The sequence below is a fragment of the Euprymna scolopes genome, chromosome 2 (assembly GCF_053919585.1).
Source record: "Euprymna scolopes isolate OS-2025 chromosome 2, ASM5391958v1, whole genome shotgun sequence".
In the NCBI taxonomy this organism is placed as follows: Eukaryota; Metazoa; Mollusca; class Cephalopoda; order Sepiida; family Sepiolidae; genus Euprymna; species Euprymna scolopes.
Genome location: NC_136483.1, coordinates 106,170,165 through 106,187,667, shown reverse-complemented (window position 1 = coordinate 106,187,667; position 17,503 = coordinate 106,170,165). Strand labels below are relative to the sequence as shown.

The 17,503-nt window shown below is 35.1% G+C and overlaps 1 protein-coding gene across 1 annotated transcript in view; it reads right to left on the bottom strand.

Annotated features, from left to right (window-relative positions):
- Nucleotides 1–4,073, bottom strand: part of LOC145294009 (aspartate beta-hydroxylase domain-containing protein 2-like) — a 52,719-nt gene extending 48,646 nt beyond the window's left edge. The window contains exon 1 of the mRNA XM_080140969.1: nucleotides 1,953–4,073. Within this exon, the coding sequence (XP_079997095.1) occupies nucleotides 1,953–2,832 (880 nt within the window). The 5' untranslated portion in view covers nucleotides 2,833–4,073. The remainder of the gene's footprint in view (nucleotides 1–1,952) is intronic.
- Between the last annotated feature and the right edge of the window lie 13,430 nt (nucleotides 4,074–17,503).

The window sequence follows — 17,503 nt, the reverse complement described above, 5'->3', positions numbered from 1 at the left end:
CTTTCTGGCCACTTGAGAGAGAGAGAGAGGGGGGGATTTTAGTGTTTATTGGCTAAAAGGTTGTTTCGATTTTTTTTTTCTGTTTTTATCTTTCAATAAAGACAAGAGGAAATTAAGAAATAAAGAAAAATCGATATTATTTTACTTTAAGGTTCGTCTCACATTCGTATAGAAAAAAAAAAGTTTTTTTGTAGTTTTCGGTGTGCTTTAAAAGAATATGGTAACCGTTTCCGTCGCAAATTTACCGTTTGTATGATATTAACCCCTTAGCTCTGGGACTATTTTCCATTTCACAGCCCAACCTTCGTTTATACGCGCGAGCATAAACAAAGGCTGTTAAATGTGCACTCGCGTACCAAACTGCCTTGTCACAGTGTAGTATTGGCGAAAAATTAAAATTAGACGAAAAACAAGTACTTTTCCAAATACTAAAACATGTAATTCTATATGTTATCACGGGTGACCATTTTGTACGCGCAAGCGCGCGCACGTGCGCACACAAACCCCGGTAACCCGGTTTTGGGTTTTCTTTATTTTGTTTTTTTTTTTTCAAAATAAGCAAAATTCTAAAACAAGCATTTTTTTTTTTTTTTAAATCAAGCATCATAAAAAGACGTGAGAGGGTTTTTAATGTTTTCTTTTTTCGTCCAGCTACTGCAGAAAGCCTTTGTTAACACAGGATGCTGATCTTGAAAAAAAGCTAAACACTTTTAACACTCACCCCTCCCCAAAATGGAATTCTCGTACCTCTGCCTATTGTAAAACAAAGCCCCCCAAAAATATTAAGATGAAAGACGAACATCTGCAAAATAAAGAACAGAAAAGAACGTGGCTTTCAAACCGTAAACTGATTCTGCCATTTCCGGGATTGACTCGAGATTCTCCGTCGACATTCGGTACTAGTATCTATATTACATACTAAAATTCTCTGAATACCCATTCTTTTAAGTACCTAAAATAGTGGTACTACTTCTACAGAATTTGAACCGAAATGTTTATTAACCCGAACTTAAATATTAAAGGCATTTTTTTTGTTTTGCTGACTCTTGACCAGTTTTAAAAGTCATTTCAAATTTTGTGGAAGCACCAAGTTCAAAACTGAATATTTTAAATAATCAAAAGTTGATAAATAAATAAAATAATAACAAAAAAAAAAACAAAAAAAGAAACTCCGAATTGTTTTTCGTAAAATTTGGTTACCGGCTTTAACTCACCATAAGTAATTTTTTTTTCTTTTATTTTTAAATTTATTTAGCGTATTTACATGGAAGAAGCCCCCCCCCCCGCTCATGCGCGTGTATAAGAGAGAGAGATTGTATTTATGCCAGATACAGACCGTGCTATATTTTTAGATTGGATTTTCAAGTCAAATAAAATTTTTACTGTTTTTCTTTATTAAATTGTTAGGTGAGAATAGTTACAAAACGTCCCCCCCCCCATAATTAAGAATAATTATTATTTGAGCATGGTCCGTATTCTGCATTTTGTTTTGAAAGTAAAAATAGGGTATTTTTTGGTAGAGTGATCATCCGCGCTATTTTTTAAATCGTATTTCCAAGTTTAATTAAAGTTTTTTGTTTTTTTTATTCAATTGTAAGGTTAAATACAGAATAGCTACAAAACACCCTCCCATGTTAAGAATGGCTTTTTCAATAATAACGTTATTATTTCAGCACGGATCAGCGGATCACTCTGCAGGAGTAGGAGTACCTATTTTTTTTACAACCTGCCCCAGCGTAGCATAAACACCCTCAACCTCCCCATGTTAAGAATGGCTTTCGGAATAAACACCCCCAGTCTCCTCATGTTAAGAAGAGCTTTCGCGGTTGGGGGGGGGGTCCGAAAGCCTTTAACATAGATAGGTTAAGGGTGTTTATGCTACGTTGGGGCAGGTCGTAAAAAATACCAAAAATAGAGATAATTATGATTAATAAAAAAATAGAAATATTTACCCAAATGGCATCGAATTCTGATGTTTGTTGCGCCATAATGTTCCGTAATATCAGTTCCAGGATAAAGAATTGAAAAATAAACATTTCCGAAGACGTTTTCTGTCATTAAATTCGGTAAAGTGCTAAGAACATCGATAGTCCTCGGACAGTATTTGGCATTTTCTTGGACCCAATGCCCCTGGTTTTGTAGGTGAAACAAACTCCACTGACCCCGAGAAGTGGAGTTGGTTTTCCAGTCACCCCGAACCTTTCCATTGATATTCCAAATCCGATGAAACTCCTCAGAGATTATCTCAAAATGATTATGCAAGGTATCCACGTCCTTATCTAAGGAATTGGGAATGTTCATGGAAGACACTGAGGGTGATGTGAAATGATTGTTTTCTATTGTTTCGGCGTTTTCGGTTTTCCCGTTTGGGTACTTACAGGTGTGATCGTGCGGATTTGAACCATACCCGGACAACCACCGAGGACTCGAGGGTAAGTTGTCCAACTGGAACACAATCGGATTTCGCAGATATTTTTCGTCATCTGCGATTCGAATGTCACACATAGAAGTATAATGGAATCGAGTTCGGAGACTGTCCTGGAGTCGGCATAAACCCGTATTTCCAAACTCTAAGATATAGAGAGTAAGCCGGCGTCGGGCTTCCCGTAGAACAAGCAATTTCCGATTACAGCGGACACACTCCAAGGATGAACACGTATTGGATTCTTTCTGGTTTTTATTTTTTTCGCTTCGTTTTTGTAAGATTTGAAAGACGATGTAGGTGATTGTAATGAATGCTAACAAGACAAGACCACCCCCAGTCAACGTGACCAGGCACTCCATGAGGTCTGTGTGGTTTATATTCCAATAATTTAGAAACGATTTCAACATCTTGTAAGGATTGTACGTGTTGAATCTTGTAGTAGGAGGTCAAGTTTCGATCCTAGATCGAAGCACTTCCAAGGCTAGCAACGCCAAAGAGCTGTGATACAGCGAAAATGTCTGGATGACATGCATGGATTGTTTTTATTTTATTTTAAAATATAAAAATGAACTTTAAAAACTGTTTTATGTGTATTTATCTACTCTCCATATATTTAATAAAATTTTGGAACAACTTCCCGTGTGTTATTTTCGCTTCTACGTGATTTATAAATTATCATTTTAAAAATTGTATTCAATTATTTAATAAAATCAAGAATACTATTAAAAAAAATAAATAAAAATACGAAATGACATCCATCAGAATGCATTTCGATTTCCAAGTTTAATATTTTGTTAATCACTGGAGTGGTTCTTCCAAAGTATTTAAACTATAGAATAGAAAGTCATTTTAACTTCTGTGCAAATCTTCAGATATTAAAAGAGTGAAAGATTTGGTAGCTATCTAAATGCAATTATTTTATAACAGTAAGTGTTTAAAAAAAAACAAAAAACAAATAAATAAATAAAAGAACTCCTGGGCAACGCAGAGTATGTATAGCTAAAAAAAAAAAAAAAAATGGTAATTCTGTGTTTGTATGTACGATTGTACGACTAAATCAGAAACTACACGAGATACACATACAAACCTTACATGATCGAATCCAATATGACCCCGACCTGGTTTTCAGGTACAGTTAGATAAATTGGAAAAGATTTTAAGAGAAGCAAAGGGAAGCATTCTCATCTTTAAATAAAACTTTTTTTTTTTTTTAGTTTAATCAGCTGTCGACCTGTAGTAAAATTGTATTCCGTTCCATTTTGTTGTACTAATACTACCAAATCGACACAAAAATAATAAAACCAACGACAACTACTGCTCTCATTCTGTGGGTGAATTTCTTTCCGGGCACGAAGAATCGCTTCAAAAATGAAACTGATTTCTTTTTCGTTGATTAGGAGCGATGAAACACCACGTGTCGACTGTTAGAAAATATCTCAAATATTAAGCGATGCGACCCTCTGCCACTATGTAGCGTGTACAAAAGCAATCAATAAAGAAAGGTAAAGAATTTATGTTGTGAAAGAAAATGACATGACGAACTGTCCGATCGATCCTTACTCCTTCCTCCACATTCTCTGGGCCTTGCTGCAGAGTCAGCTCCGCATATACGACATTAGCTGTAGTAGTTGCCCTGGGAGAGATATATTCCCCTGCGAAGGCGGCCTTGGCCTAATAAATAAATAAATACATAAAACGTTTACGGATTGTGTTATTGTTTTTTTTAAATAGGACTTTCAAGTTAAGTTAAATTTTTACGCTATTAAATTGTTTGGCGAAAGTACAGGATAGAATACAAAACGTTCCCCCTCCTCATTTTAAGAACGGCTTTCTAAATAATAACGTTATTATTTCAGCACGGTTCGTATTCTGCATAAGTACCAAATATTCTAAATATAGTTACATTTACAATTTTTTTTTTTTTTACAAATAAGACTTTGAAAACATTGTTTTATTCCAATAATAGTAAATAAATAAATAAATAAATAATAATAATAATAATAATAATAATAATAAAATGGTTCATTGTACCGCGCTATTTTTTTAATAATATTTTTAAGTTAAATTCAATTTTTACGATATTTTTTATTAAATTGTTAGGTGAAAGTACATAATAGTTACAAAACACCATCCCCTCCCATGTTAAGAATGGCTTTCTAAATAATAACGTTATTATTTCAGCAGTACAATAAGTACCCCCAAAATAATAGTTACTGTTCACATAAAAAACCCGTGACTGTAAAAGCCATGAGTCTTCTATGTTTTCTATTTTAATGGATGATGTTATCCTTTTCCTACTTTGCGAAATCCTGTTCCAGCCGTAATAGCGACAGAGCAGTGGCAAAACAATTTGCATAATAACTGACTACAATATGGTTGTCTTCAAGTCTAAGGTAAACAAGTTTTTGATGAACCGTTCCATATAAGCTAACAAATTTACCCAATTTCCATTATTAACGATTACTATATTGTCCAATTTCTACTGTACACTCTTTAACCCTTATCCTCGAGTGGCCTCTTGGCCTTGATAAGCGGTGATGCCTATGTAAAAAAAAAAAAAAAAAAAAAAAAAATAATCAAAGTAACGCGCGCGCACGCACACGCGCGCGCGCACACACACACACACACACACACACACACACACACACACACACGAAATCTTTAATGATAGTTTAATTAATACATTTATTTAACCAGTGTTGCTCGGGAGTCCTCTTTGTCTCTTCATAAGGACAAAGTGAGACACAGTCACAAAGTTGGTTTTTAATGTGTGCGTGTATACGTGTAGGGAGGAAGGGTTCATATCTCCAAAAGTGTCTGATTTGGGGCCAAAATTAAAATTGCCTCAGTCTAAGATGATTTATTCTTGACTGCTCAAGGATAGAAAAGATGAAGTGTAATATCAGAACACTAGCAGATACTACACTTCATCTTTTCTGTCTTCGGTTACTGTCTGTGAAAGAGAAAGAAATCATACCGGAACTCATATTAGACTTTGCTCTTAGTTAAAAGGTCAAGGATACATTTTTTTTTTTTTTTTTACATTTTCACCCCAAACAAGGCACATTGCCACTTGGATGTAGGGGCTACTATCAGGGACATAAGCTACAGAGGTACTATGTGGGGAGTTGGGCAGCAAGATGTCGGTTCACGTTACACTTGAACTTCTGCATGTCAGTACAGTTGGAAAAGCAGGAACCCGGAATGGAATTCCAAAGTCTAGCAGTTCTGGGGAAGAAACTGCTGGAGTAGAAGACTCTCTTACATCTAGGGATCTCTACTGTGAAGGGGTGGGATTTAGCTGCTTGTCGGATTTGTTGGGGGTATTTACGTCGAAGGGATACAAGTACTCGCAGTTCGCTGGAGCATTCACCGTTAAAGTACTTGTAGAACAGGCAGAAGAATGCTACATTTCGTCGATGGGACAGAGGCTGAAGCTTAGATGACAGTTCAGGACCTATCAGGTTGGAGACTCTCTTTTGAGCCTTGTCCAGGAGCAAGAGACTAGTATCAGATGCATCAGCCCAAATATGACAACAATACTCCATACATGGGCGAATCGTGGCCTTATAGAGGTACAGGATACTTTCGGTCGTTAGTAGCTTTCTAACATGGTAGAGAGAACCTACCTTCTTTGCAGCGGTCCTGGCAATGCTTTCAATGTAATTGTTCCAACTCATGTTTCCTGTGAACGTTAGGCCAAGGAGTTTAAAAGATGTACTTTCAGATAAAGAGTCTTTGGCCATTGCTATTTGTGGTACAGAAGGTTTCTTGTAATTATTGAAGGAAACAAGTTTAGTCTTGGCAGCATTGAATGTGACCATCCATTTTTGTCCCCATTCCACTACAGATTGGAGGTCATCCTCTAGTGTTTCTGCCACTTCTTTAGATATGTGTTCATTTGTTTTCCTGTCGTGTCTGTTATAGAGCGTGGTGTCATGAGCATATATACCCATCTCACAGACAATTTTGTCAGGGAGGTCATTTATAAATATTAGGAATAATAGAGGTCCAAGGATAGACCCTTGAGGCACTTCTGCATTTATATCATATTGTTTAGATGTACGACCGTCAAGGACAACCTGGATTTTTTTCTCTTATCTAAGAAGGATTTAATTATGTTAAGTATTCTTCTAGTGATACCGTATGATCTGATTTTCCTGAGAAGACCTTCATACCATAACCTGTCAAAATCCTTAGATATATCTAGAGCTACCGCTCTACCCTCCCCTGCTTTGTCCAGTGAATAGTATATACGTTCAGAGATTACAGTTAAGATGTCTGCTGTGGGACAGGCTTGCCTAAATCAATATTGTTGGTCGGTCAGAAGTTTAGCATTTGTAAGGTGATGGACTAGAGCTTGGTTAATTATGGACTTTTGGCGAAAAGTGGGATGAGGCTAATGGGGGCGGTAATTTACTGGGTCAGTTCTTTTGCCAGAATTCTTGAAAACTGGTATCACAGAAGCAGTTTTCCAGTAGGCCGGAAAGCAAGATTCATTAAGGCATTTGTTGTAAAGTTTGGAGAGAACTGGAACTACTTCGGCGGAGCTTTTTTTAATAGCACAGCCGGGATGAGATCAGGTCCACATGCTTTTTGAAGTGTCAAGATTTTTTATGATAGCATGCACCTGAGAAGAGGTGATTTTCAGATCGTCTAGTGTGGCGTCCGTCTGCAAAGGAAAGTCTGGGAGGGGGTAGTTAGCAGGGTTCAGTGTGGAATTGGAGGCAAACCGAATGGCAAGCATGTTAGCCTTCTCAGTTGCTGAGCAAACAACCTCATGATTGTTGGATAGTGAGGGAATTGCTGATTGCCCATTATTTACTACACTGTTGTAGATTTTCCAGAAATCACGGGTTCCTAATTTCTGTGCTTCGATGCATTTTTTGGTGGTTTCAGTAAATTCTCTCTTAGCTTTCTTACAGTTACTAGAATCTAGAGAGAGTACTGTGAGACAGCACTGCTGTGTAAGAAACTCAACATTCAGTGTAGTAAAAAATCCTGGGAACATATACCCGAACGAACAGTTGGGAATGACAACTACACTATTCACTATGACTACATAATCCCTACTGCTACATATCTAGAAACTGGCTTCTATATACTTCTGTCTGTTTGTACTGGACTTATGTCGATTAAATCTGTGGTACGCATGCTACCTTTGCGCGATGGCAGCTGCACAAGTAAAAGTAAACCAGTGGAGAGAGTGGGGCTTGCTATAAAATTTCATGTGCTTTAATTGACGTTTTGAACCATTCAGTGGTCAGCAGGAAGTGAAAAGATATTTCGCCATGAGGCGTCTCTGATGAGATCCCTGATGACTTCTTAGTCAGCCTTTTTATAATATCTCTTATATATCTTATATATATATATCAGCCTTTTTATAATATCTCGTTTTGAGCAATGGCTCTTCAATTTTGGCTCTAGAGTTTAGGGCGATTTCAACCATTATCACTGTATAATCAGCGTTCCCAAGTTGGCTGTGGGCATTCATAACACAATCATACATGTTTTTTTTTTAATTATTTTTATTTTAAATTTTTTTTTCATTTCACTTTGTTTTTGACCAAATTGTAATACAGTGTAACCCAGATATAAGAGACCCGGATATAAGAGAGATTTTCTCTGGCCCTAAATTAATGTACAGTGTAATTCGTATATAAGAAAGCTGTACTGCCCGGAGAAGAAGTCTCTTATATACGGGTTATACTGTAATAATTTTTAAATGGGATGTTAAACGTTAAATTTAATTCATTATGTTATTGTTTATCCATTCAGCCAAATTGTTATGAAAGTAATTATGTTAAAATATGTTTTGCTCCTCCATACCCTCTAACCACTTTAACGTGTCTAGTTATCTCCCACCTTGCCGCAAGGACTCAGATAGACACATACACAGACTTGGAGTCTATATTCATAACACCCTCCTCTTTACTAGGAAATCCAAACTAGAATCAAATGCCCAGGCCTTTGTGTACTGTAGACTAAACCTGCAACATAGCGTTAGTTACTTATATTTTCTCTACCGTTCTCTCTCGATCCAAGACTGTACCCTAATCAACCACGTCTCTGATTTTTTTTTTTTTTTTTTCTTAAACTTTTTCTTCTAGGGGATGGGACATCCAACCAGATGTCTGACATTTACCCCTATTTTAGTGAGTCCAACCAAGAGATCTTTTCAGGATTCTAGCCGTCCCTTTCAGTGCAATCGTTTGTATTTCACTTGCACTTGGTTCACCGGGTATGCTTGCTATGTACTTTTTAAAGTTCTTTTTCATAAGCCCAGTTGCTCCTATGATGACTGGTATAATTGAAACGTCTTACAGCAGTGCTGTCTCACAGTACTCTCTCTAGATTCTAGCGCCCAAGTACATATACTTGATGACTTTAATGTCCACCACAGTAACTGGCTTGGTTTCTCTAGTTACATACATAGCTGGTAGCATCACACATAGCTTTTCTATATCCCATTCCCTAACACAGACAATTACGTTCCTGACCTGTCTCCCAGAGTGACAGGATCAGCAAGTCTCAAATCTAGACTTACTTCTGACCACAGTTGCCAAGAATTAGTGTGTAACAAATGTCTATAGCCCACTTGGGAATGCTGACCATGTAGTGATATTAGTAGATATCACTAAACTCTTGACTCCAAGTTGAAGAGCCATTGCTCAAAACAATAAGATTCTTCAAGAAGACTGACTGGGAAGCCATCAAAGTTCACATCAGAAATGCCCCATGGAGTAGTATCTTTTCTCTTCCTGCTGAACATGCAAATGAGGCTACTGAATAATTAATTCAAAGCAGCAAGTGAAGTGCATGTCCCCACTCGTAAGTTCTATAGCAAACTTCACTCTCCCCAATGGTTAACTTCTACCTGTGCAGCTGCCATTGTTCAAAAGCAGCATGCATTTTGCAGGCTTATCTGACATAAGTCCAGTATAAATAGACAAAAGTATATAGAAGCTAGAAATAATTGTAATAAAGAAATAGCTGCAGCAAAGAAAGGGCATACCAAAATTACCAGAAAACGCATTGAGTCACAGAAATTAGGAACTCACAATTTCTTAAAAATTTATAACAGTGTAGTAAATAATGGACAATCAACAATTTCTCCACTATCCAACAACCTTGAGGTTGTTTGCACAGCAATAGAAAAGGTATGTTTGTGTTACTATGCACAAAGATTAGAAAAAGTTGTTAAAAAACAAATATATAACAAATAAATGTTATCAAAGGCAAAATAAGTTAATTTTCTACCTAACTGGATACTTTTTTAGTGTTTTGATTTAATGTAACATGTTTATTCAGCTCGAAAAACATACAGTGTTTACCGATATATTGGAAAATTTAAAAGGGCGCCCGACTCTCTGTTGAACACGGTAAGTTTGGGAAAAGAGGGTTAAAAATAAAAAAAATCTATACAAAATACTGTTAGAAACCCACCGAATATATGTCAGCCTATATCATGGTAATATATTGAGACACCAGGATCAGAAAGTTGGATTGAGAAGTCCGACCCCCCCCCCCACCCCGCGAGGAGGGGCACTCTGGTCTACAAAATATGCCTGAACAGCCCCGTCGTCATTCCTTGGTAAAAGTACCTCAGGCGATTAGCAATAAACTAACCCCTTCTCAAAAAAAAAAAAAAAAAAAAAAAAAAAAAAAGGTAAAGCCTGGGAGGGTGGACTCATTAGAGCTGAGGAGAAAACCATATATCGGCCTGACAACAAAAAAAGCCATTGGCGAACTCAAGAATTCATAATTCTATAACTGAGAGAATTAACTAGACACTAGCAAATATTAATAAATTAATAATTTAAAAAAAAAAAAAAAACCTGTACGATCAATGAAAAATTGTTTGTTTTTTGTTTGTTTAATTTTTTTTTTTTTCCTAAGCGTATTAAGAATGCATTCTCTCTTTTTGGATGCGTCAACGCTCAGCTCAGCTGAACGTGCGATGAAACAGTTCATTCATGCGTTTGTAGAATTACTACTGCTCACATTTGCATGCTTTCCTTGACCCACTTTTCCTGCTTCAATGTTTTGTTTCATCATTATTATTATTTTATTAAACTGAATGCGTGTGTACAGACAGTAGGTACCTCCAACGCGCGCCACAGTTTTAACCCCCCCCCCGCTGTATGTAACTGTAATTTAATTTTATCATCCTAACTTTTTTGCCATATAAAAGAAGAAGCTTCAAATAAACTGCTCATATTAAAAAAAAAAAAAAATTACAGTATACAAAAATAATGATAATGCGAGACAAATCATGTTTACATTATCGACACTTTAAAACAACGTTCCTATGTAGTGACGTTTTTGAAGCAGTAGACATACGGCGTTTCAAAATCGAGCAAAAATCAAATAATCGTCATATTTTCCTGAAATTTTTGATAGTTATTCATTATTAAATAAACTTACATAATAAAACTAAATTTCGGTATATATAAGAGGAAATATTTTTGGGGGATGTACTACCCCCCCCTATTTCATGTTATGAAAACTAAGCAAAATAAATGTAGGTCGATAAAAATTTCAACATTTTTTTAAAGCTGAAAAAGTCAAATAATTAAAAAATAGTTTTTTATATATTTATAAAATCTCGTTATTTATTTCACTTACCTTAAAAGTTATAAATAAAATTGGATATAAAATCAATATTATTATGTTCAAAATAACTAAATAAACACCTTTTCTTGATAAATTTTTTTCTTGCTAATATAATTTTTTTAATTACAACAACAAAAAAAAACATAATTCTAAAGAATAATTATTTTTTAGAAGCTTTAAATGATATTAAATTCAAATATTACGCGATATGAAGTTTAAACAAATTTTTTTATAACAGGTTTCCAGTATTAAAAAAATATATTCATATAACGGAATATATGACTCTTGAGATAATAAAAATTACAAATCCAAAATCGACCTAAAAAAATTCGTTTTGATTTAATTATTTAAAATGATAGAGGGTGATCTGGCGCTCCCCCCCTAAAAGTACGAACGCCTGTAAGCAACACTATCTTTAGATACATAAGTGTCCATAAAAGACGTTAAAATTAATTTAATTTTATTAATTCTCGTCTGTGTAGTTTGTTAAAAAAAAGTCCATTTGTTTTACAATGTAAATATGAAAATCCGATAGCAAAATAAATAAATAAAACGTTACTTCCATTAACACTTATAGCGCCAATGCTCATCCATAGTAAACACACAAAATGATAGCGTTGATGTTATTGTGTAAAACACTGACGTTTTACACACAGCTTTGGTGGTGCCTAGTGTATAGTGGCTAACTACGCAAAGTAACCATCATAGGTTAAATCCTATTTCGGTCACCCAAATTATCTAGAATGAAACAGGTTTCCACATTTAATCCCAAACAACTTATTTTTACTTAAACCTAAACAACTTGTTTTACTTCAAAAAAAAAAAAAAAAAAAAAAAAAAGAAAAAATACCGTGCTGAAATAATAATGTTATTTAGAACCATTCTTAATATAGGGTGAAGTGGTCTGTTTTTTTTTTTTTTAATTATTCTATACTTTCACCTAACAATCTAGACAAAAGCTACTGTAAAAATTGACTTTAATGTGAAAACTCTATTAAAATAATGGCATGGTTCGTAAACTGCACAAACACCAACAATTTTTTTTTAATTAATCTAAAAATACTACATTATATACGTGCAACGCCAAATGACAATTAGGCCGGAAAAATATAGTCGCCATCTTTATAAAAAAAAATTGAGAAAGAGGCTGGCTAAGGAAGAACGACAAACTTACGTTTATAACCCTGTAGAAAAGAGATATTATGTCAAACAGGTAAATTAATGACAAAGTCTTAACATATATATTTCGCCTTTAATTTACGTCCAAAAAAAACAACAAAAAAAAAACATTTGACGTCAAATGTTAGGAAACAGTCCCATGCTGCTGGTGAGTTTGACGGGAACCATTTACAGCAGGATAGCTTTTGTTGGCATCTTTAATCCAACTTGTTTAAAGGCGGAAAAAACTATGTAGGGAATTTCCACACATAGGTTTTGCCCCTGGCAGAATGAAAGAAAAACAATCAGAAATTACAACAGGCTCACCTTTTAAACTTCAATGTAAATTTTATTAAAGCAAAAAGATCCAAGTTGTAAAAGATGTGTCATCTTTAGCTATCTGCCAAACTGGGCCGGTAACACCCGGAAAGGGTAATAGTTCATCTTTGATAAAAGCTGGGTTCAAAATCCGTCGACGAAGAACGCTGCACAGGTTGAAGAGTTGAGTGATATCTTCCAAGATGGTTACTGCAAGTTGGGTAGCCTCGAGGAGTCCACTGTAGATAACTGTCCAAATGACAGACAAATGATAGGTCAAACTGTAGACCTTAATTACGTCTCTGACAGACATTATATTGTAATGATAAAAGTCAATTGATTCACAGAGCACAGCGGCATGCGATAATATATAAATCGCCCAATATAAGGGCATTAGTGTTTGCGAATGATGATAACATTTCACCCCCCCCCATTAGGGCGTAAACCATCTCAATGAAACAAAGTGATTTGAGGCTACAAGCCACTAGTGAGAATTCAATCTTTCATTCTAACCCGTATCTGTATCGAATCTGATGATCTTAAAGGATAAATTTGGCACCAAGCACATTCTCGGCAATTAGTAAATAACAAGCAATCTGAATGGTTCAAACAAAATCTTGAGTGGACAAACCGACCAATGAGGAGCCTGCTTATTTCTGCAGAATTTCTAACAACTATAAGTAATGCAACGAAGTAATACACCCCATGCAGTGTTTTTGTTAGATAATAGAGCAAATCACTCCACGTAGAAAGATAGAAAGAAAATGATCCAGGAAATTTTTGCTGCTACAATCCTTTCCTTTAACTAGAGCATTAGGTACCTCCAACGCGCAACACAGATTTACCCCGCCCCATATGTAACACGATGTAACTGTAATTTAATATTATCATCATAACTTTTATACCATCTAAAATACAAAAATAATGAAAATGCGAGACTAAAATCGTGTTTGCATTATCGACGCCTTAAAACAATGTTCCTATGTAGTGACCATTTTGTAACTGTAGAAAAATCTAGCAAAAATCAACTAATAGTCAGATTTTCACCACATCAAAAAAACACCCTTTTGTTCAACCCAAACAAGACTTTTTGCCATTGAAGCTTAAGGAAGGTAGGAGCAAGAGTTATGTGGGAGTGGGAGGATCTCAATAGGCAGCAAGATTTTTTGTTCACATTGCATTTCAATTTCTGCATGCGTGTATGGTTGGAGAAACAGGGAGCAGAATGGAAATTCCAAAACTAACAGTATGAGGAAAGAAGCGACCAAAGTAGAAAATTATCTGGTATCTAGGGACTTTTACAGTGAAGGGGTGGGAATTTGCAGATCAGAGTATTTACATTGGAGGGTATAAGTGCAGTAAGTTTGTTGGCGCACATTTCATCAAAGTAATTGCAAAACAAGCACGGGGATGCAACAGAAGCTGGAGCTTGACAGCAGTGCGAAACCTATTACGTTATAATCCCTTTTTACACCCTGTCCAAGAGGGAGAACATAGTGGTTGGTGCACCAGCCTACATGCGGCAACATGAAACTGAACAAATGATTACGAAAATGGCTGGAGTGGCCTCCGGGCCTTGATAAGCAGTGACCACCAAATAATAAAAAAAATCAAATAATATTATAGGAATGTGAGTTCTTTGCTTTTTTTGCAGAATTCCAGGTTCCATTATCATTCGAAATTCAAAGTCAAAATATTTAATTTCAAGTAAAACCAATATCTACTTAATTGTCATGCCACAGTAATGAACATATCCAAAAATTACGAAAAAACAATAAGGTAGGAAATTAATTATTAATGGAAACAGTTTCCATAGACAATTTAGCAAAATTAAGCTTTGGCTAAATTGTTCAAAGATACTCAGTTTTCAGAAAATATTTACCCCCTTTTTGTTACAATTAGAACTCTCCATTTTTTATTTATTTATTTATTTTTTTGCAAAACTATTTTCATTAATAATTGATTTTCTATCTTATCGTTTTTTGTAATTTTTGGATATGTTCATTACTGTGACATGACAATTAAGTAGATTCCATTGGTTTTACCTGAAATTCAATATTTCGATTTTTGAATTTCGCTATCATAATGAAGTAGAACCGATTCCACATTTTTTTTTAATCCAGAAAAAGCAGATTTCCGCTTACATCACTATCGTCTTCTGTAGATGTGAGTTCTCAGTCATTTTATAGAAATCTACTTTTTAATTTTTTTTTTTTTTTTTGATAATAAGTAAAAGTTGATTTTCCCCTCTAAAAACAGTTCTCCCTGAAAACTGTAAATGTTAAGTTTTTTTCATAATTTCTCTGCGCTATCGTTATATTCATGACAGGTGCCCAACTGAGTTTCTGTCTATGGTCAACACCCTCCCATTCCCGCCCCCACTGTAGAACATTTGCAGCAAACACTTGTCTAGCTACAACAACTGCTAACAACTCCCTTATTATCTGTCTCTGCCTAAATCTAAACGTAAATTCCATGAGCAAATCTTTCTATTAGAACTGCTCGTCTGTGGAATACAATACAGTGGGGCTGCTTTCCAGCTAACTATAACATGGCAGTTTTCAAGTCTAATGTGAACAAGCTCCTGTCGAGTCATTCTCTTAAATAAACGAACACTAACCAAGTTCTACCATTATCGATAATCATGGCGTTGTCTCACCGGCCACCTAACACTCATTAACCTTTATCCTCGGGTGACCATTGGGCCTTAAAAAACGATGCAAAAAAAAAAAAAAAAAAAAAAAAAAAAAAGAACAAAAACCTCCAGGCATAAACGAATAGTGATCTACCTCTCGGATTAAGGGTTAGTGGTAATGTAAGTCAATAAACCGATATCTTTGATTGATAAAGTCTGCTAAGTGAAAGTACCAAAACAAAGTTTGAAATAACAAAACTCACAAATTATCTCGAAATGTTTAAAACTACATAAATCAATAGAATATTCAATTTTCTATTGTTTGGTAACAGTTATTATATATATATATATATATATATATATATATATATATATATATATATTTACACAGTGATCACCACTTATCAAGGCCCGGAAGCCACTCAGGGATAGGGGTTATTGCAAGTACATTACGTTAGTGTGGAGATTTGATGAAGTGTTTAATTAAGGGGGCGGTTCATTAGGAATTTGTTAACATTGGACTTGAAGACATCCAAGTTGTAGTCCGGAGGGAAGCAGGCAGACGGAACAGAGTTCCACAGGTGTGCAGTTCTAAGAAAGAAGCTTTGTTCATGGAATCCGCGTTTTGATTTAGGCACAGATATAGAGTGGGAGAAATTTTTCGCAGTGGATTCAGCTAGACGGGTGTTTTTCGTGAAAGATTGGCGAGGGGGGAAATATATATATATATATATATATATATATATATATATACTAGCAAAAGTACCTGTCGTTGACTGGGTTCAAAAACAGCCTACAGAAAATGGACTCTGATTTATGAAAGTATGATGGGTTTTAAATTTGGGTCGAATTTGGGGGTATCAAAACCAAAGCAAAATATGATGAAAGTAAAAATAAAATACATAAACCCCATAATTTATTATACCATACCTGTTCACACTGAAACAATTATCACAATATTCTGTGGATCTATATTTAAAAACCTTGTTAAACTTTGTGACATATTTCCATTCTATGGAGGTCAGGTGCGAACGAACACCAAATAATTTTATTATACCATATTTCTTCAAACAGAATTATCAAAGTATACTTACACAGATAGATATGAAAAGTCTTTATTAAAGTTTGTGCCTATTTCCATTCTATGGAGGCCAGGTGCGAACGCAGACCCCACAATTTTATTATACCATCCCTATTTAAGTTAAAACGTACTTATCAAAGTATTCTTATGTATATCTATATCAAAAACACTTGTAAACGTTTTTGTTTTAATTTTTAATTTTTTTATTTTCATACTTTGTGGACCAGGCGCGAACACAGACCTCACAATTTTAATGAACCACTGTTCTGCCAGATCAAACATACCCATTCCTGTGCCTCGATACATCTTCTATCATTATATGTAATCAGTTTTTTTTAAATAGTCAACCATATAGGAGCCTATTCGTGACCAGACACACACACACAGACATTCAGCTTTATATTATAGATATATATATATATATTAGGTTGGAGCAAAAATAATGTTTTTTAACGTCCAACTATATATACAACATTATTTTTACACCAACCTATATTTGTTTTTTCTCTCCTTTTTCGTTGTTAACTATACTATACTCTACTTTTACTGCAATACTATTTAAAGCAAGGGTCGGCAACCTGCAAAAACTATGGGCTGGATTTGGCACGAGAAGGCATTTTGACCAGCCGGCAAGCTTGATTACCTATGACTATTTTTAACATGAGAGACGAGGCTTTTGAATTCAACAAAAAGCCTACTCCTATCTTCCTCTGATCCAGAATTTGAATATTAAGATCGCAAAAACACAATAAAAACCCAACCACCTCTATTTCTGAGTAAAACATGAAACACACATTGAGAGCTAAATTAACTGATCAACCAGCGACACACATTAGGCGGGGAAAAGCTTCAAAGGGACAATGTTGTCTCAGTCAGTTTTCCATTTCATGCCTCATGAATGTATGGATGTTACAGCATGTGTACGTATGTAAGTGTATATGTTTGAAACTATTTGTATTGGTAAGTATTTGCATATGTATTTCGTGTGTGTGTGTGTGTGTGTGTGTGTGTGTGTGTGTGTGTGTGTGTGGAACAATTTTCAATAACAGTTTCAAACATACACATCATAATTTCATCCATTTCACCTTGGTTGACTTTTTTTTTTCACTTTGAAGTATTTTAACGTTGCTTGAGGAAAAGTAATTTTCGTTAATTGCTTTTTTTCTTTTTTTTTTTTTTTTTTTTTTTATCTCGGAACGCAAAATTTAGATTACACCATAATGGCTTCCAACATTAGTAACCTATAACAATAGATTTTTTTTCACTAAAA